This window comes from Ochotona princeps, chromosome 17 (assembly GCF_030435755.1).
Source record: "Ochotona princeps isolate mOchPri1 chromosome 17, mOchPri1.hap1, whole genome shotgun sequence".
NCBI lineage: Eukaryota > Metazoa > Chordata > Mammalia > Lagomorpha > Ochotonidae > Ochotona > Ochotona princeps.
Genome location: NC_080848.1, coordinates 47,450,653 through 47,472,026, shown reverse-complemented (window position 1 = coordinate 47,472,026; position 21,374 = coordinate 47,450,653). Strand labels below are relative to the sequence as shown.

The 21,374-nt window shown below is 52.2% G+C and overlaps 1 protein-coding gene and 3 non-coding genes across 4 annotated transcripts in view; all 4 read right to left on the bottom strand.

Annotated features, from left to right (window-relative positions):
- LOC131482428 (spidroin-1) overlaps positions 1 to 7,720 on the bottom strand; it is a 65,067-nt gene extending 57,347 nt beyond the window's left edge. Inside the window, exons 1-2 of the mRNA XM_058676466.1 lie at positions 7,590 to 7,720; positions 2,664 to 2,855 (exon numbers count right to left, since the gene is read on the bottom strand). Of these exons, the coding sequence (XP_058532449.1) occupies positions 2,664 to 2,855; positions 7,590 to 7,720 (323 nt within the window). The remainder of the gene's footprint in view (positions 1 to 2,663; positions 2,856 to 7,589) is intronic.
- LOC131482470 (U2 spliceosomal RNA) lies at positions 2,371 to 2,561 on the bottom strand. The gene has a single exon (XR_009247027.1). It is a non-coding gene; the product is annotated as a U2 spliceosomal RNA (small nuclear RNA).
- LOC131482469 (U2 spliceosomal RNA) lies at positions 7,297 to 7,487 on the bottom strand. The gene has a single exon (XR_009247026.1). It is a non-coding gene; the product is annotated as a U2 spliceosomal RNA (small nuclear RNA).
- A 4,499-nt stretch (positions 7,721 to 12,219) lies between the features above and the next one.
- On the bottom strand, positions 12,220 to 12,410 carry LOC131482480 (U2 spliceosomal RNA). Its single transcript, XR_009247037.1, has one exon. It is a non-coding gene; the product is annotated as a U2 spliceosomal RNA (small nuclear RNA).
- Between the last annotated feature and the right edge of the window lie 8,964 nt (positions 12,411 to 21,374).

Sequence of the window (21,374 nt, the reverse complement as noted above, 5' to 3'; positions counted from 1 at the left end):
AGCAGGGAGCTAGATGGGAAGCCGGGCAGCCGGGATCAGAACCGGCGCCCACATGGGAATCCGGCGCATTCAAGGCGAAGACTTCAGCCACTAGGCTATCACGCCGGGCCATATTTGTTTATTTTATGATGACTGAGGAAGAAATACAGAAAGGTCTTCCATCTACTGGTTGATTCCCAATAGTCAAGTCTGGGCTTCATCTCGGCCTCTCATGAAGGAGCTGAGTACATCGGTGGACAAGGGAGCTATTCGCAAGCCGGGAACACCTGGGCTCGTGTCAAACCTTGGAACACCAAGCAGCAGACCCAATTCCCTGGTGTCATCTGTCCTTTGTGCCTCCCCCCGCTCTCCTGGTTAAAAGTAGCAGAAGAGGGCGCGGCATGGTGGCTTAGCGGCTAAAGTCCTCACCTTGAATACGCTGGCATCCCAAATGTGTGCCCACTGTCGTCCCGGCACCTCCACTTCCCATCCAGCTCCCTGCTTGTGGCCTGGGAAAGCAGTGGAGGCCGGCCCAAAGCCTTGGGACCCTGCACCCGTGTGGGAGACCTGGCGGGAGTTCCTGGCTCCTGGCTGTGGATAGGTGCAGCACCGGCCACGTTAATCACTTGGGAAGTGAAAGATCTTCCTCTGTCTCTCCTGCTCTCTGTAGCTCTGCCTTTCCAATAAAATATAAGTAAATCTTGAAAAACAAACAGAAGAGAGCATCCCTGGCCTCAATACTATCTTCTCTGGTTGTTTTCCATGAGTCACAAGGAAGGAAGCAAAGCACACCACGGCTCCGCGTGAATGTCTTCTCCCTGTCCTAAGAACTGCTAGCTTCCCACAAGACAAGGATTGAATGAAAGCTTTGTATGACACTCGGCTCTTCCTGGGTGTAAGAGGCTGTGTTTCCTTCACCAAGGGCGTCGTCTTGAAAGTGTGGATGATGGGGCCCGGCGGCGTGGCCTAGCGGCTACAGCCCTCGCCTTGAACGCCCCGGGATCCCGTACGGCTGCCGGTTCTAATCCCGGCAGCTCCACTTCCCATCCAGCTCCCTGCTTGTGGCCTGGGAAAGCAGTCGAGGACGGCCCAATCCCACCCGCGTGGGAGACCCGGAGGAGGTTTCTGGTTCCCGGCATCGGACAGGCTCGCGCCGGCCCGTTGCGGCTCACTTGGGCAGTGAAACATCGGATGGAAGATCTTCCTCTCTGTCTCTCCTCCTCTCTGTATTTCTGGCTTTCCAATAATAAGAAATCTTAAAAAAAAAAAAAAAGTGTGGATGATGGGCGCAATGCAGATGAATCCAATCGTTTCTCTGTTAAGCATCTTCTTGTAGGTTTGAGGAATCCCGGCACTGCCTCTTGGCTGTCTTCCCAGGCAATGCTATGAAGGAGCCGTGCATTTTTGGAGGGGGGTGTGGGGGAAACAGACAAACCCAGGGACCTGTCCTGTCTCTGAACAGGATATTGCTGACCCCTTAGACGCTGCTCAGAGCAGGAGGGCGGGGAACCCGTCTAGATACAGCTCCGTCTAATCTTAGCTATGCACAGAGCCCCCACACCGGGGCTGGCTAAAAGCACCCCTTCTCAGTAAGGGGCGACATCAGCGTGCTTGCTCTCATGGCTCTGGCTTCTCCAGGCAGGACAGAAAGGAGCTGGCTCCTGCTGCCAGCCCAGCCTCAGCACCCCCACCCGTGTTAACAGACCGCTTTCCCTTTCATTCTGGTTTGGGAAGCAACAGGTGCTGGGGGGTGAACAGGCCCTCCCACACGCTGCAGGGCCTCTAGTCTTTCTAAGCAGAAGGAAATGAGGGCTAGGCTGCCATGCCTGGCCATTTCTACACTGGTTTACCCTGTCCACCAGGATTCAGCCTTGACCAGGGGCTGGGAGGACCCCAAGGTCCCACCTGTGTGTGTGTGTGGGGGGGGGGCAAGCCTTTGTGGTGGGATAAAAGGCTAATAATGCCCCGACCAAGCCAGGTCCCCCACTTGGGACACAGCTGCCTGCTACCGCGCCTGTTCAGGCAGTGCAATGCGGGTCTAAGCAAGAAGTGAGGTCCCCATATCCACAGGGGTGACCCAGATGGAGTGCTGGGCTTTGGCCTGAGCCAGTGGCAGGCATGGTGGTCCTGGGGGAAGCGAAAGAGTGAATGGAAGACATCTTGGCGCAATCCCACTGTTGAAAGCAACTAGCAAGGTGTCAACTAGCAAGGTGTGCTAGCAAGTTTACATGACAAGCGTGGCTTGCTGGTGAGCGAAAAGCGCGTAGGAAAAGCAGCAGCAAGACAAGTGGCAGGAAGAGACGGTGGAGAAGCAAGACTGAGAAGGTAAAAGCCAACATGCAGAGAGCGGGAAAGCAAGGCCTGTTGTTGCAACCACAACTCTTTCCCCAAACGGGGTGCACCGTTCCTGGAGGTACTGCAATACCAGGTCGATGCGCGGAGTGGATGGAGCAAGCTCCTAGTCCAACTCCAGCGTCCAAAAATCCATTTAATATATTGTCCTCGGATAGAGGACGTATCAGATATTAAACTGATAAGAACAGATACTACACTTGATCTTAGCCAAAAGGCCGAGAAGCGATGCCCAAACAACCAACACGCGCACTCCACCCAAACACACCCTGCCCCTCACACTCACGCCCACCCCACGCCACACCCCGGACCCGCCGCCCCGCCCCGCCGGCCCACGCGCCTGCCGCGCCACCTCCTCCTGCTCCCCCTGCTCCTCCTCGGCCGCCGCCGCCCAAGCTCGTCTCCACTCGCGCGCGGCTCGGACGCGCTGCTGGGGGCGGGGCCCGAGCCCCGACATCTGCATGTCCCGCCCACCGCCGCCGTCGCCCCGCCCCGCCCCGCCCAGCCCCGCCCCGAGCAGCCGGCTGGGTTCCCACGGGGGAGGGGGAGGGGGGGAGGGGGAGGGTCTCGGCTGCCCACGCCGGGAGGGACGCCATCCTGACGACTGCGACGGGGTGTCCTGAGCGGGCGGGCAGAGGGATGTGGAGTGCGGAGAGAAAGGCTAGCCTGCCCCCCACGTGCCCGCCCAGGGGACGAGTGTGGATATACACCATCAGCGCTGTTGTTGTGTGACAGTTCTGAAATGCTGTCGGTCCGGCCGATCTGTGGATGAGAAATCCCTTCCAATGTCCATTGGCTGGCATGGTCAACCTGAGAGTCTCCATTTTGTCCAGATAGTTCCCGTTATCGTTTGGCTGGGGTTCTGTTCTTGATTCTCTGTATGGGACCAGACAGCCTCTGCAGGAACAATGGGCAGTGTTCACCATGGCCTGCGGTCCAGCACTCCATCCTCCACACCGAGGAAGACCAGTTCTCACAGGTGGAACATGTGCCCAGTCAAGGTCCTGTGCCCTGCCACATCCCCAACCCTGGGGCTCATGGACTTGGCACCGACCATGCAGGTGAGTTCGAGAACCTAGGCCAAGTGACCAGAGAGCCGTCATGCCAGACTCTCCATCCCTGGGGTCCACAGAACCCTGGGGTTCACGATGCAGATGGGCCCAAGGATCCAGGCCAGGCAACCAAACCAAGGACCTGCCAGAAGCCCACTCCTGGGCTTCATGGGCCTGGCACCCACCTCACCTGTGGGCCCGGCAACCTGTGCCCCAGAGCACTTCTGACCCCTGGGGCTCGCGGAGCTAGCACCCACCACACAGGCAGAGTCAAAGTCCCAGCCCAAATGACCCCACGGCCCACCGCAATGGCTACCCCCAGGGATCAGAAATCTGGCATCCACCGTGCAGGCGGGGCCAAATGTCCGGGGCCAGGCAACCTGGGCCCAGTGGAGCCCCTGCCTCTGAAGTTCACGGACACAGCACCCACTGTGCAGGCAGGCTCAAGGACCTGGGCCAGATCGCACAGGCCTTGTTGGATTCCCCACCTCCAGGGCTCACGGAGCCAGCACCCACCTTGCAGATGGACGGAAGTGTCCTGGCCGGCCAGTCAGGGCCATCGGACCCCTCCACCCCCGTTGCTCATGGACACAGCACTCACAACCCCCATACTGACATGGCTCATCTCACCATGGCATCTACCAGGGGAGCTTCAGCCCGGTTTGGTCCAGCCCGCTCCCGGTTCGAGCTTATGTTGGTTGGTGCTATCACCCAGCTTTGCACAGTCAGATCACCATCCCGGTTCCAGTGTGAACTGGCCGGTTTTGGGGCCTGACCCAGCCCCTCCTGTACCCCATTCTGGCTCTCAATCTGCCAACGGATGTCACGAGCTGGCCCGCCTGGTCCGTGCACATCCAGACCTGACCCACGGCAACCTGGACTGGCTTGGACTGCTTCTTATCTTGGTCCTGGTGCCTACCTGCAGGGACTGCAGCCTGGCATGGGTGTATCACATACATACGTACGTGTGTGTGTGTGTGTGTGTGTGTGTGCGCAAATGTAAAAGATATATATATATATATATATACACACATACATATATATATATTTTTTTTTTTTTAATTGCAAAGACAGATTCACAGAGCATGAGAGGATGTCCCATCTGCTGTTTCACTCCCCAAGTGGCTTCAACGGTTAAAGCTGAGTGAATCTGAGGCCAGGAGCCAGGAGCTTCCATGTAGTCCCACCCAGATCCTGTTTCCCACAGTTTTGGCCTAACAACCACATGGTAACTGTTTTGCAGAATGAGTGGTATCTCCCACTGAGTAATGTTCTGCATGTGCAATTTTAAAGAAAGATTCATGGGATTATCTGGGTTTTTTTCTTTTTTTGAAGATTTATTTATTTTTATTGGTAAGGTAGATCTACAGGGAGGAGACACAGAGTAGAAGATCTTCCCTCTAATGGTTCACTCCCCAAGTGACTGCAACAGCTGGAGCTGAGACCATCCAAACCCAGGAGCCAGGAGCTTCCTCCGGATCTCCCACACGGGTGCAGGGTCCCAGTGCTGGAGCGTCCTCGACTACTTTCCCAGGCCACCAGCAGGGAGCTAGATGGGAAGCCGGGCAGCCGGGATCAGAACCGGCGCCCACATGGGAATCCGGCGCATTCAAGGCGAAGACTTCAGCCACTAGGCTATCACGCCGGGCCATATTTGTTTATTTTATGATGACTGAGGAAGAAATACAGAAAGGTCTTCCATCTACTGGTTGATTCCCAATAGTCAAGTCTGGGCTTCATCTCGGCCTCTCATGAAGGAGCTGAGTACATCGGTGGACAAGGGAGCTATTCGCAAGCCGGGAACACCTGGGCTCGTGTCAAACCTTGGAACACCAAGCAGCAGACCCAATTCCCTGGTGTCATCTGTCCTTTGTGCCTCCCCCCGCTCTCCTGGTTAAAAGTAGCAGAAGAGGGCGCGGCATGGTGGCTTAGCGGCTAAAGTCCTCACCTTGAATACGCTGGCATCCCAAATGTGTGCCCACTGTCGTCCCGGCACCTCCACTTCCCATCCAGCTCCCTGCTTGTGGCCTGGGAAAGCAGTGGAGGCCGGCCCAAAGCCTTGGGACCCTGCACCCGTGTGGGAGACCTGGCGGGAGTTCCTGGCTCCTGGCTGTGGATAGGTGCAGCACCGGCCACGTTGATCACTTGGGAAGTGAAAGATCTTCCTCTGTCTCTCCTGCTCTCTGTAGCTCTGCCTTTCCAATAAAATATAAGTAAATCTTGAAAAACAAACAGAAGAGAGCATCCCTGGCCTCAATACTATCTTCTCTGGTTGTTTTCCATGAGTCACAAGGAAGGAAGCAAAGCACACCACGGCTCCGCGTGAATGTCTTCTCCCTGTCCTAAGAACTGCTAGCTTCCCACAAGACAAGGATTGAATGAAAGCTTTGTATGACACTCGGCTCTTCCTGGGTGTAAGAGGCTGTGTTTCCTTCACCAAGGGCGTCGTCTTGAAAGTGTGGATGATGGGGCCCGGCGGCGTGGCCTAGCGGCTACAGCCCTCGCCTTGAACGCCCCGGGATCCCGTACGGCTGCCGGTTCTAATCCCGGCAGCTCCACTTCCCATCCAGCTCCCTGCTTGTGGCCTGGGAAAGCAGTCGAGGACGGCCCAATCCCACCCGCGTGGGAGACCCGGAGGAGGTTTCTGGTTCCCGGCATCGGACAGGCTCGCGCCGGCCCGTTGCGGCTCACTTGGGCAGTGAAACATCGGATGGAAGATCTTCCTCTCTGTCTCTCCTCCTCTCTGTATTTCTGGCTTTCCAATAATAAGAAATCTTAAAAAAAAAAAAAAAAGTGTGGATGATGGGCGCAATGCAGATGAATCCAATCGTTTCTCTGTTAAGCATCTTCTTGTAGGTTTGAGGAATCCCGGCACTGCCTCTTGGCTGTCTTCCCAGGCAATGCTATGAAGGAGCCGTGCATTTTTGGAGGGGGGTGTGGGGGAAACAGACAAACCCAGGGACCTGTCCTGTCTCTGAACAGGATATTGCTGACCCCCTAGACGCTGCTCAGAGCAGGAGGGCGGGGAACCCGTCTAGATACAGCTCCGTCTAATCTTAGCTATGCACAGAGCCCCCACACCGGGGCTGGCTAAAAGCACCCCTTCTCAGTAAGGGGCGACATCAGCGTGCTTGCTCTCATGGCTCTGGCTTCTCCAGGCAGGACAGAAAGGAGCTGGCTCCTGCTGCCAGCCCAGCCTCAGCACCCCCACCCGTGTTAACAGACCGCTTTCCCTTTCATTCTGGTTTGGGAAGCAACAGGTGCTGGGGGGTGAACAGGCCCTCCCACACGCTGCAGGGCCTCTAGTCTTTCTAAGCAGAAGGAAATGAGGGCTAGGCTGCAACGCCTGGCCATTTCTACACTGGTTTACCCTGTCCACCAGGATTCAGCCTTGACCAGGGGCTGGGAGGACCCCAAGGTCCCACCTGTGTGTGTGTGTGTGGGGGGGGGGCAAGCCTTTGTGGTGGGATAAAAGGCTAATAATGCCCCGACCAAGCCAGGTCCCCCACTTGGGACACAGCTGCCTGCTACCGCGCCTGTTCAGGCAGTGCAATGCGGGTCTAAGCAAGAAGTGAGGTCCCCATATCCACAGGGGTGACCCAGATGGAGTGCTGGGCTTTGGCCTGAGCCAGTGGCAGGCATGGTGGTCCTGGGGGAAGCGAAAGAGTGAATGGAAGACATCTTGGCGCAATCCCACTGTTGAAAGCAACTAGCAAGGTGTCAACTAGCAAGGTGTGCTAGCAAGTTTACATGACAAGCGTGGCTTGCTGGTGAGCGAAAAGCGCGTAGGAAAAGCAGCAGCAAGACAAGTGGCAGGAAGAGACGGTGGAGAAGCAAGACTGAGAAGGTAAAAGCCAACATGCAGAGAGCGGGAAAGCAAGGCCTGTTGTTGCAACCACAACTCTTTCCCCAAACGGGGTGCACCGTTCCTGGAGGTACTGCAATACCAGGTCGATGCGCGGAGTGGATGGAGCAAGCTCCTAGTCCAACTCCAGCGTCCAAAAATCCATTTAATATATTGTCCTCGGATAGAGGACGTATCAGATATTAAACTGATAAGAACAGATACTACACTTGATCTTAGCCAAAAGGCCGAGAAGCGATGCCCAAACAACCAACACGCGCACTCCACCCAAACACACCCTGCCCCTCACACTCACGCCCACCCCACGCCACACCCCGGACCCGCCGCCCCGCCCCGCCGGCCCACGCGCCTGCCGCGCCACCTCCTCCTGCTCCCCCTGCTCCTCCTCGGCCGCCGCCGCCCAAGCTCGTCTCCACTCGCGCGCGGCTCGGACGCGCTGCTGGGGGCGGGGCCCGAGCCCCGACATCTGCATGTCCCGCCCACCGCCGCCGTCGCCCCGCCCCGCCCCGCCCAGCCCCGCCCCGAGCAGCCGGCTGGGTTCCCACGGGGTCGGGGGAGGGGGGGAGGGGGAGGGTCTCGGCTGCCCACGCCGGGAGGGACGCCATCCTGACGACTGCGACGGGGTGTCCTGAGCGGGCGGGCAGAGGGATGTGGAGTGCGGAGAGAAAGGCTAGCCTGCCCCCCACGTGCCCGCCCAGGGGACGAGTGTGGATATACACCATCAGCGCTGTTGTTGTGTGACAGTTCTGAAATGCTGTCGGTCCGGCCGATCTGTGGATGAGAAATCCCTTCCAATGTCCATTGGCTGGCATGGTCAACCTGAGAGTCTCCATTTTGTCCAGATAGTTCCCGTTATCGTTTGGCTGGGGTTCTGTTCTTGATTCTCTGTATGGGACCAGACAGCCTCTGCAGGAACAATGGGCAGTGTTCACCATGGCCTGCGGTCCAGCACTCCATCCTCCACACCGAGGAAGACCAGTTCTCACAGGTGGAACATGTGCCCAGTCAAGGTCCTGTGCCCTGCCACATCCCCAACCCTGGGGCTCATGGACTTGGCACCGACCATGCAGGTGAGTTCGAGAACCTAGGCCAAGTGACCAGAGAGCCGTCATGCCAGACTCTCCATCCCTGGGGTCCACAGAACCCTGGGGTTCACGATGCAGATGGGCCCAAGGATCCAGGCCAGGCAACCAAACCAAGGACCTGCCAGAAGCCCACTCCTGGGCTTCATGGGCCTGGCACCCACCTCACCTGTGGGCCCGGCAACCTGTGCCCCAGAGCACTTCTGACCCCTGGGGCTCGCGGAGCTAGCACCCACCACACAGGCAGAGTCAAAGTCCCAGCCCAAATGACCCCACGGCCCACCGCAATGGCTACCCCCAGGGATCAGAAATCTGGCATCCACCGTGCAGGCGGGGCCAAATGTCCGGGGCCAGGCAACCTGGGCCCAGTGGAGCCCCTGCCTCTGAAGTTCACGGACACAGCACCCACTGTGCAGGCAGGCTCAAGGACCTGGGCCAGATCGCACAGGCCTTGTTGGATTCCCCACCTCCAGGGCTCACGGAGCCAGCACCCACCTTGCAGATGGACGGAAGTGTCCTGGCCGGCCAGTCAGGGCCATCGGACCCCTCCACCCCCGTTGCTCATGGACACAGCACTCACAACCCCCATACTGACATGGCTCATCTCACCATGGCATCTACCAGGGGAGCTTCAGCCCGGTTTGGTCCAGCCCGCTCCCGGTTCGAGCTTATGTTGGTTGGTGCTATCACCCAGCTTTGCACAGTCAGATCACCATCCCGGTTCCAGTGTGAACTGGCCGGTTTTGGGGCCTGACCCAGCCCCTCCTGTACCCCATTCTGGCTCTCAATCTGCCAACGGATGTCACGAGCTGGCCCGCCTGGTCCGTGCACATCCAGACCTGACCCACGGCAACCTGGACTGGCTTGGACTGCTTCTTATCTTGGTCCTGGTGCCTACCTGCAGGGACTGCAGCCTGGCATGGGTGTATCACATACATACGTACGTGTGTGTGTGTGTGTGTGTGTGTGCGCAAATGTAAAAGATATATATATATATATATATACACACATACATATATATATATATATTTTTTTTTTAATTGCAAAGACAGATTCACAGAGCATGAGAGGATGTCCCATCTGCTGTTTCACTCCCCAAGTGGCTTCAACGGTTAAAGCTGAGTGAATCTGAGGCCAGGAGCCAGGAGCTTCCATGTAGTCCCACCCAGATCCTGTTTCCCACAGTTTTGGCCTAACAACCACATGGTAACTGTTTTGCAGAATGAGTGGTATCTCCCACTGAGTAATGTTCTGCATGTGCAATTTTAAAGAAAGATTCATGGGATTATCTGGGTTTTTTTCTTTTTTTGAAGATTTATTTATTTTTATTGGTAAGGTAGATCTACAGGGAGGAGACACAGAGTAGAAGATCTTCCCTCTAATGGTTCACTCCCCAAGTGACTGCAACAGCTGGAGCTGAGACCATCCAAACCCAGGAGCCAGGAGCTTCCTCCGGATCTCCCACACGGGTGCAGGGTCCCAGTGCTGGAGCGTCCTCGACTACTTTCCCAGGCCACCAGCAGGGAGCTAGATGGGAAGCCGGGCAGCCGGGATCAGAACCGGCGCCCACATGGGAATCCGGCGCATTCAAGGCGAAGACTTCAGCCACTAGGCTATCACGCCGGGCCATATTTGTTTATTTTATGATGACTGAGGAAGAAATACAGAAAGGTCTTCCATCTACTGGTTGATTCCCAATAGTCAAGTCTGGGCTTCATCTCGGCCTCTCATGAAGGAGCTGAGTACATCGGTGGACAAGGGAGCTATTCGCAAGCCGGGAACACCTGGGCTCGTGTCAAACCTTGGAACACCAAGCAGCAGACCCAATTCCCTGGTGTCATCTGTCCTTTGTGCCTCCCCCCGCTCTCCTGGTTAAAAGTAGCAGAAGAGGGCGCGGCATGGTGGCTTAGCGGCTAAAGTCCTCACCTTGAATACGCTGGCATCCCAAATGTGTGCCCACTGTCGTCCCGGCACCTCCACTTCCCATCCAGCTCCCTGCTTGTGGCCTGGGAAAGCAGTGGAGGCCGGCCCAAAGCCTTGGGACCCTGCACCCGTGTGGGAGACCTGGCGGGAGTTCCTGGCTCCTGGCTGTGGAAAGGTGCAGCACCGGCCACGTTGATCACTTGGGAAGTGAAAGATCTTCCTCTGTCTCTCCTGCTCTCTGTAGCTCTGCCTTTCCAATAAAATATAAGTAAATCTTGAAAAACAAACAGAAGAGAGCATCCCTGGCCTCAATACTATCTTCTCTGGTTGTTTTCCATGAGTCACAAGGAAGGAAGCAAAGCACACCACGGCTCCGCGTGAATGTCTTCTCCCTGTCCTAAGAACTGCTAGCTTCCCACAAGACAAGGATTGAATGAAAGCTTTGTATGACACTCGGCTCTTCCTGGGTGTAAGAGGCTGTGTTTCCTTCACCAAGGGCGTCGTCTTGAAAGTGTGGATGATGGGGCCCGGCGGCGTGGCCTAGCGGCTACAGCCCTCGCCTTGAACGCCCCGGGATCCCGTACGGCTGCCGGTTCTAATCCCGGCAGCTCCACTTCCCATCCAGCTCCCTGCTTGTGGCCTGGGAAAGCAGTCGAGGACGGCCCAATCCCACCCGCGTGGGAGACCCGGAGGAGGTTTCTGGTTCCCGGCATCGGACAGGCTCGCGCCGGCCCGTTGCGGCTCACTTGGGCAGTGAAACATCGGATGGAAGATCTTCCTCTCTGTCTCTCCTCCTCTCTGTATTTCTGGCTTTCCAATAATAAGAAATCTTAAAAAAAAAAAAAAAAGTGTGGATGATGGGCGCAATGCAGATGAATCCAATCGTTTCTCTGTTAAGCATCTTCTTGTAGGTTTGAGGAATCCCGGCACTGCCTCTTGGCTGTCTTCCCAGGCAATGCTATGAAGGAGCCGTGCATTTTTGGAGGGGGGTGTGGGGGAAACAGACAAACCCAGGGACCTGTCCTGTCTCTGAACAGGATATTGCTGACCCCCTAGACGCTGCTCAGAGCAGGAGGGCGGGGAACCCGTCTAGATACAGCTCCGTCTAATCTTAGCTATGCACAGAGCCCCCACACCGGGGCTGGCTAAAAGCACCCCTTCTCAGTAAGGGGCGACATCAGCGTGCTTGCTCTCATGGCTCTGGCTTCTCCAGGCAGGACAGAAAGGAGCTGGCTCCTGCTGCCAGCCCAGCCTCAGCACCCCCACCCGTGTTAACAGACCGCTTTCCCTTTCATTCTGGTTTGGGAAGCAACAGGTGCTGGGGGGTGAACAGGCCCTCCCACACGCTGCAGGGCCTCTAGTCTTTCTAAGCAGAAGGAAATGAGGGCTAGGCTGCCATGCCTGGCCATTTCTACACTGGTTTACCCTGTCCACCAGGATTCAGCCTTGACCAGGGGCTGGGAGGACCCCAAGGTCCCACCTGTGTGTGTGTGGGGGGGGGGGGCAAGCCTTTGTGGTGGGATAAAAGGCTAATAATGCCCCGACCAAGCCAGGTCCCCCACTTGGGACACAGCTGCCTGCTACCGCGCCTGTTCAGGCAGTGCAATGCGGGTCTAAGCAAGAAGTGAGGTCCCCATATCCACAGGGGTGACCCAGATGGAGTGCTGGGCTTTGGCCTGAGCCAGTGGCAGGCATGGTGGTCCTGGGGGAAGCGAAAGAGTGAATGGAAGACATCTTGGCGCAATCCCACTGTTGAAAGCAACTAGCAAGGTGTCAACTAGCAAGGTGTGCTAGCAAGTTTACATGACAAGCGTGGCTTGCTGGTGAGCGAAAAGCGCGTAGGAAAAGCAGCAGCAAGACAAGTGGCAGGAAGAGACGGTGGAGAAGCAAGACTGAGAAGGCAAAAGCCAACATGCAGAGAGCGGGAAAGCAAGGCCTGTTGTTGCAACCACAACTCTTTCCCCAAACGGGGTGCACCGTTCCTGGAGGTACTGCAATACCAGGTCGATGCGCGGAGTGGATGGAGCAAGCTCCTAGTCCAACTCCAGCGTCCAAAAATCCATTTAATATATTGTCCTCGGATAGAGGACGTATCAGATATTAAACTGGTAAGAACAGATACTACACTTGATCTTAGCCAAAAGGCCGAGAAGCGATGCCCAAACAACCAACACGCGCACTCCACCCAAACACACCCTGCCCCTCACACTCACGCCCACCCCACGCCACACCCCGGACCCGCCGCCCCGCCCCGCCGGCCCACGCGCCTGCCGCGCCACCTCCTCCTGCTCCCCCTGCTCCTCCTCGGCCGCCGCCGCCCAAGCTCGTCTCCACTCGCGCGCGGCTCGGACGCGCTGCTGGGCGGGGCCCGAGCCCCGACATCTGCATGTCCCGCCCACCGCCGCCGTCGCCCCGCCCCGCCCCGCTCTCGCGGCCAGGCTGGGCGGTGCAGGCGGGGCTCGCTGGGGGGCGGGCCCGAGGCCCCGATATCTGCATGCTCCGCCCACCGCCCATGTGATTTTTCCTCTACACCCATTCTGCCCCTGCCCTCCTGAAGACTGACCAGTAATGTACAACTTCTGGATCCACCTGACTTTCATCTGTGAACCTCCAGAGCCACGAGCCTCAGGAAGCCTCCTCATGAGCAACTTAAGAGATTTAGTTGCAGTAACAATAGGTTAACAGAGTCATGTATTACCAGTACAAGCCTGAGTGGGCGTGACAAGGGATGATTAAGATGCCACAGGGCACCTGCATCAGCTCTGTCGCCTCACTGTTGTTTTGCTGCTGCTTGTGCAGACCCTGGAAGCATGCAGGGATGACTCAGGCAATTGGATTCCTGCCACCTATGTGAGAAATCTGGACAGAGTGCCTGGCCTGGCCTAGCCTGAGCCATTGCAGGTGTTGAGTGAAACAGAGGGTGGTAGGAGTTCTGTCTCTCTATGTCTCTCTGACTAGCTTTCTGTCTCTCAATTTTTTATTGTTGATTTTTTTTCAGTTGGCCTTTATAGAAAATACACCTTACCAGATCCACCTCTGACTTAGAAATGTAAGGCCATCACTCTAAGAATCTAGATTAGGGGCCAGCATTGTAGCATAGCAAGTGAAGCTACCATCTGGCCATTAGCATCCCGTATGGGTGCCAGTTCATGTCCCAGCTGCTCCACTTCCTATCCAGCTGCCTGCTCATGACCTGGGAAAGCAGCAGAGTGGGCTCCATTAACCCACATGGGAGACCCGGAAGAATTTTCCAGTTCCTGGCTTTGACCTCTGGCTCAACGCTGAAGGCTGTGGCCCTCCAGAGAGTAAACCAGCAGATGGAAACAGCCCTCGGTCTCTCCCTCTCCTTCTTTCTCTGCAACTCTGACTTTCAAAGATAAAAAAATAAAATTTTAAAGAATGTAGAGTAACTTAGGGAAAGAACTTTCTTAATCCCAAAACTCTACCCTGCAATTCCTGGCTGAAGAAGTTCCCCAAAGCTTTTCTCCCACACCAAAACCCATCAATTTGTCTTTTCAAAATCTCCCTAGACTTTTTTTTTTTAATTTGTGCCTCTGCTAAGTCAGGCAGAGCTGTGACTCACAAATAAAGATATTTCCCCGTTAATCAGGCTGAAGAACGTAACAATAATGTCATAAACCAGCCTTAACATTGAATTTGATGGATTTAAGGATTCTACTTTGTTGAAACCATAACCTTTCTCCTTTTCGGGAACTAAAAGCCTCACCTTTTATGACACAATGGGGATAATTCAGGAGTGTCTAGGAGAGTCACAGGTGAGTCAGTTTTTCAAACTCACTTTGTAGTTTTTCTGGTGAAATCCCAAGCTCTGAGAGGTGCCAGAAGTTGCCTCCACCCTTCCAGAAACCAGCCCAGAATTTTCTAGATTCATCTTGACTTTCTAGATTCATCATGGACTTCCTGATTTGGGTTCACTGCCAGGCAACTAATGCCCAGCCCTAACTGTTCCTCTAAAATCAGATGATGGACTCTTGGATTGCTTTGGCAATCAATGACTGTATCAACATGAAGAGGAGGAGGACAAGGCATGGCTCTTGCTAACTGCTGAACACCGTGGTTGCTGTGAGCCCCACCTCCCCAGCCTCCCAGCAACTCTGAAAGCCCACAGCTTGTGCCTTGCCTTCTCAGAGACAGAAGGACACACACGATGCGGAAGATAAGATGGCTGGTGCCACAGGAAGATGGGCGTACCCTGTCTTGCTCAGCCCAGAGCAAGGATAACTGCAATTGGACCAAGAGCACTGGCCAAACCCCCTTCAACTGTGCCTGCAGCTGTAGGCACCTACCTCCTGAGGAGATACACAGGGGTTATTTTCTCATGAGACGTACAAGGTTCAGCCCTGGATTCCTCTTAGGCTCCTTAAAAAAAAAAAAAAAAAAAAAAAAGATTTATTTATTTTTATTGGAAAGGCAGATATAGAGAGAGGAAGAGAGAGAGAGAGAGAAAGATCCTCCATCTGATGGTTCACTCCCCCAGCTGCCACAGTGGCCAGAGCTGAACCAATCTGAAGCCAGGAGCCAGGAGCGCCTTCGGGTCTCCCATGCGAGTACAGGGTCCCAAGGCTTTGAGCTGTCCTCAACTGCCTTCCCAGGCCACAAGCAGGGAGCTGGATGGGAAGCAGGGCTAGAATTGGTGCCCACATAGAATTGGTGCCCACATAGGATCCCGGCGCGTGCAAGGCGAGGACCCTAACCACTACGCTATCACACTTGGCCCTCAGGTTCCCTTTTGTTTGCCAATGAGGCATAGCCATGGGGCCCCAGGTACAACCTTGACTTCATTGCAAACCACCCAAATCCCACTGGATCAAAATTAGCAGGCGGGACCTACTATGGGGAATCTGCAATGCCCTGGAAATAGGAAACTCAGAAGTCTGACCACATGCACTGATCATTCCTGATCAATTCCAGACCAGAGTCCTGACACACATGGTTAGAACATTTGTGCCCAGTGTTTATCAGTCTCCATGTCAGCCTCTGTAACAGCTCTAAGAGCCACACTATAATAAATGCCAAAGGAATTACAGAGCAAGGTTTGTTTATCCTACGTCTTTTCAAAAAAAAAAAAATTATAACAAAGAAAATAAAGCATTTAAATTACACAACAAAAGTTGTTCTCTTTGCCCAGGCACAGAAGACGGTTTCCAAAGCGAGGTCACCCCAGAAATTCTCAGTCAACCAAGGTTTTTCTGATATCCTGGAACTGGAGCAGCTGCCCAACCCCCACCCCCAAGAATCTAATCTTGCTGTTTGTTGAGAAAGCACACATTCCAGAGAATGTGACTCACCTTTATGAAGGAGAGAATTTTCTCAGGTCAGCCTAGCCTCGTTGGGTGTGGCTGTCACATGGAGGTGCTAAGATGCTCACTTGGCAGCCCTGTAAGACCTGGACAGGCTAAGTCTGGCTTGCTGGCAGGAGGCAGACAGATGGGTGGACAGGACGACACCTTCTGAGCACAGGCTGTCAGGTAAAAGGAGTCATTTCCTTCCTCCTCCATTTGTCCTGTCTCTCCCTGGTGCTCACATCAGTCCCTAACTCCTTAACACGGCCCTGTTGTTTCTTTGCGCTTCCTTTATTTTTCCATGTTAAATATTTATTTTATTTATTTGGAAGGATGAACAACAGAGAGGGGGAGACAGCAGACTTCTTGCATCTGCTGGCCCGCTCCCTAAATTGCTGCAACAGGCAAGGGCAGGCCAAGGGCGCAGCCAGGAGCCCATCTTGGTCTCCCATATGGGAGGCAGGGAGGCAAGTACTCTGAACTTTTTCCTGTTGCCTCCAGGTGTATCAGCAGGCAGCTGGATCAGAGGGTGCAGGGGGCACTCAAACGCAGACATTCCAATATGACACTCTTCTCTAAAATTCTTGGTTCATATTCATCTCTGCTTCTGATAGAGTGCATCCGTTCTATTTTGAATCCCTTAGTTTCCCCGCTGTCAAACTTCACCTGTCACAGACCTGAGCCCTTGGGATCCTTCTGCTGACCCGCCAGTCTCAGAACATTTCTAGCCCAAAGCATGGATCGGCTTCAATGGGTCATCCAGAGCCAGGGAACAGATCTGTCTTTGAAACCTGCCACCACTGTCACTGTCACAACACACCCTCTGCAGGGACTGTGCTGTGAATGTATGTCTAAGCAAAAGCACTTGACAGATGAGAAAAGCATCGTTTAGTAAGACTGAGTAAGGGCCCCGAAGCCATACATTTTACATACGATGGAGCTGGAATTTAAATGTGCATGCGGTATTCCAAAGGCGGAAAGTGTCCCATCCCAGGTCCGTACTTTAGGGGACAGAGTACTTGGCACAGAGTGAAGTGGCCCCTCCCTAGAGGTTTGTGGAAACTTCTTTCAACTTGGTTGATAGTACAACAGCAGAGTTGTCCTTTTATGCCCTTCTGGTCTGTCTGTCCATGGAGAGACGCAACACTCTGTAACTGGGACTTCTTCTTCCTGAATGAGAAATCCTCATGTTAACTCTTTCAAAACCACCCTCTGAAGTGCGTTCCTTTGTCCCAGAGCCGGATCAATAAGCTAGAAACCATTTCCACCCAAGGATTCTTTCAGCTTTTAATCTGCATTCTGCATTCATTAGATGCGTGATGCTAGTGACCACATAAGGCCCCACACATCTTAATGTTTGATTATGTTTCATGGCAGCGTGCAGTGGGAAGGCCTGGCTTAGTACCCGCTCCTCCATCACAGATAGAAGAAGAAATGAAAAGAAAGCTTTCAGAATGTAGACCTGCTGCTATTCCTGATCCGGTTAAGAGCCTTCCATGGGGCCCAGTCAGTGGCCTAGCAGCTAAAATCCTTGCCTTGCACACACCGGGATTCCATGTGAGCACCAATTCTAATCCCAGCAGCTCCACTTCCCATCCAGCTCCCTGCTTGCAGCCTGGGGAAGCAGTCAAAGATGGCCCAAAGCCTTGGGACCCTGCACCCACATGGGAGACTCAGAAGAAGCTCCTGGGTCCTGGCTTCGGATTGGCCCAGCACCGGCTGTTGCGGTCACTTGGGGAGTGAATCATTGGACAGAAGATCTTTCTCTCTGTCTCTCCTTCTCTCTGTATATCTGACTTTGCGTTAAAAAAAATAGATAAATAAATCTTTAAAAAGAAAGGCTTTTAATTTCATTGTTTACCAATGGGAGAATATGTTAAATGCTAATAAATTGTTCAATTCACCCCATATTCAAGGAGAAAGTCCAGACTATTAGTAAACAAGATATAAAGAGCCAAGCTGATATAAAGATAGCAATCCAAAATAAAACGGAAATAGACAGTTCATGGGAAAAGCGCAAATAGATGACAAACATATAGGAAGGTATTCAACCTCATTAAGAATAAATGTAGATTAATATAACATGAGTATTATCAAACGTGGGGGAGATCATGGGGGAACAGGAACTCTCCTAAATATTAGAGTACAGATTCACACGGTCAATTATCAATATTTAAATGCGTGTGTACTCTAACCCTGATTTCCAGGAATTTATCCTACAGAAAGAACACTATGATCGTAGAACTGTTTGTATCCAAACAATTTTTTGTATCCATATATAAATGGAAGGAATCCAAATATCCATCCATGAGACTATATATAAATTATGGTCCATTCAGTTGTCAGAATGCAACATTGCTATTTTTAAAGTGAGGTGGATCTAGATTATTAAACTTCTGCATTATAGCATCAAAAGTTAAACTGAATTGAGAAACAAAGACCAGTATCATACTAGCTAGCGTGTGTATATACATACATATGTGCAAAAATATCCAAATAGATACACAAGGAAAGTGTCAAAATAGATGCAAACAACTCTAAGATTCAAAGGGAGAACTCTTCCGTTTTACTTTGTACATTTCTATGTGATTTGAATCTGCCCCCCAAAGTGCTTGACTTTTGTCATGTAGAAACATTTAACTGTGTGTTGTTTCAAAGAGAACAGCTGTTCTTGATAAACCCATCCTGGGGCCTGGCATCTCAGCAGGAGGCATTGGTGCCATCTTGTGGCCACATACTGCCATGTATTTGTCTTTCCCCTATTTCCATCTCCCGGAGGGCAGCTGGAGCTTCCCAATTTATGACATGTTGCCCACCACTGGCAATCAACCACCCACCACCAGTGCTAAACGCTGCGTTGAGAGCCACTGATCTAAGCAAAGTACACAAACAGTGTTCATTCCTTCACTCATGAAAACATCACCCTGGACAAAGTCTCTGCGAAGACTCTTTTCTGATGTCGGCTGGTGTGTGTGACCTCCAACTTCGGGTGCTTTCACACAGCACAACTTCCAACCAATCCAAGGTTTCCACTGAGTAACAAGAAAATCCATGCTCATCCCCATTGCCCCAAGGAGATTCAAGAGGGATGCAGGCCCTAGCTCACTCACCTCCCTGACACTCCCAGACTTCCTGGCACCAGGGCTGAAAGCCGGATCACCATTCTGGTTAGAAACTACCATTAACTAACTCCTAAGCCTGTTCTCTTCTGCACCTGCTGCAGCCACGGATCCGCCCCATCTAGAAGCATTCCTTCTGTTGCTCCCCCAGCATTGTTCTGGTAAGGCCTACACGTCACTGAGAAGTTTTCTTTTTTTTTTTTTTTTCTAGAAAACAAATCTGTAGAAGTTCAGCTCTCCTACGGATGATTCCCGACCCCCCCAAAAGACTTAGCAGTGCCATTCCATGGCTCCTCCAGGCCTCTGTCTTCCAGTTTGTACAACAAAGACCTACGATAGATATTTAACGTACCCTTTGCATTCTAAATCTATGATTAAGAACACTTAGAAATGATCCATAGTAAGCTTTTCATGCCTATTACAAGGTAAGGTCTTTCTCCAGAAAGTTTTATCCCAATCATTAGATAGGTGTTACTGGAACTTTTTTAAAAAATTTATTTGATCTGAAAGGAACAGCAACAGAAGAGGTGGGTGAAAAATGAGAGAAACAGATCTTGAGTTTGCTGGTCCACTCCCAAAATAGCCTCAATGGCTGGGGCTGGAGCAGGTCCAACCCAAGAGCATGAAACTCCACCCAGGGCTCTCTCAAGGGAGATTGCAGTCCAGGTCCTTGGGCCCTCATCAGCTGCTCTCCAAGGTACTTTAGGAGGGATGCACTTTATCTGGGAGCTGAATTCGAGTTGGAGCAGTCAGGACTTGACCCAGCACTCCAATATCACCAGCAGCAACTTAACTCACTGTAGCACCATTCTGCCAATCCACACTTTTCTTCAAATATTGGCTTGTGAAGGGAGTCTATAAAAATTAGGATGCTGAAGGGACCAGCACAGTGGCATAGGAGGCTAATTCTCTGGCTGCAGTTGGCATCTCATATGGGATCCAGTTTGTATCCTGGCTGCTTCGCTTTCCCTTCCAGCTCCCTGCTTGTGTCTGGGAAAGCAGTCAAAGATGGCCTTCATCCTCATCCTGCAGCCAGGTGGGATACTCAGAAGAAGCTCCTGGCTCCTGGCTTCGGATCAGCTCAGCTCTGGCCATTGCAGCTATTTGGGGAGGGAATCAGCCAATAGAAGGACTCACTCTCTCTTATGCTCTTTCCTTCTCTCTGTAAATCTGTAAAAATAATCTTAAAAATTATAATGCTAAGTAAACAACAAATTCTTTTTTTTTTATTGCAAAGTCAGATATACAGAGAGGAAGAGAGACAGAGAGGAAGACCTTCCATCCAATGATTCACTCCCCTAGTGACCGCAACGGCCGATGCTGGGCCAATCCGAAGCCAGGACCCAGGAGTTTCTTCTGAGTCTCCCACACAGGTGCAGGGTTCCAAGGCTTTGGGCTGTCCTCCACTGCTTTCCCAGGTTACAAGCAGGGAGCTGGATGGGAAGTGGGGCTGCTGGGATTAGAACCGGTGTCCATAAGGTGAGGACTTTAGCTGCTAGGCCACCATGCCGGACTCCCCCCCATGTTTTTTTCTATCAGTCTAATTCAGGGCATACAGTTAGATCTCTGATCCATCTTGCATTGATTTGTGTATGTGGTAAGAGGTAGGGATGCAATTTAATGTTTCTACTTAAATATTTCCAGTTTTGCCAGCAACATTTATTGAAAGCACCAATCTTCCTTCATCATATGTTCTTGGTACCTTTACAAAAAATCAATTGGTTATATATGTGCATAGATCAATTTTTGGTTTCTCTATTCTATTCCATTAATCCCTGTGTTTGCCTTTTTTTAAAGATTATTTATTGGAAAGGTAGAGTTAGAGAGAAGGAGAGAGAGGGAGACATCTTCCATCTGCTGGCTCACTCCCCAGATGGTCACAAACCACTGAGGTTGGGCCAGGTTGAAGTCAGGAGGCAGGGATATTATCCTTGTCTCCCACATTATTTCAGGAACTCAAGTACTTGGGTGAGCTTCCAGAACATTCCTGGGACCATTAGCAGGAAGATAGATCAGAAATGGAGCGAGTGGAACTCAAAGTTGAGTTCCAATATGGGATGGCACCATTACAGCCGGGGGCTTTACCCATTGTACCCCAGCATTGTCCATTGCATGTCTATTTTTGTCCTGGTACCACATTGCTTTAATCACTATTACTTTGTAGTATGTTTTGAGCTCAGGTCTTATGATGTCTCTAACTTTTTTTCTTCCTTTCTTGCTTAGGATTGCTTTGATTGCTCTTGGTCTTTCATCATTCTATGTGAACTTTAGAATTTATCTTTGCTTCAATTTTGTAAATAATATCAATGGTGTTTTTATTGGTATTCCATTGAATCTGTAAATAGCTTTAGGCAGCATAGATATCTGACAATATTAATTATTTCAATCTGTGAACACAGACTATTTTTCCATTCTCCTGTGTCCCTGATTATCTCTTTCACGAATGTTTTATAATTGTCACTTTGGTTAAATTTGCTCCAATTTAGGGGTTTTGTTTTTTTTTTTAAAGATTTATTTTCATTACAAAGTCCCATATACAGAGAGGAGGAGAATTTAGGAGTTTTGTAGCTATTGTGAACAAGATTGTTTCTTTGATTTCCTTTTCGGCAATATCATTCCTGGCACATAAAAATGTCACAATAGGGCAGGCATTGTGCATAGTGGTTTAAGCTGCTGCTTGGAACACCTGTCTGCTATAC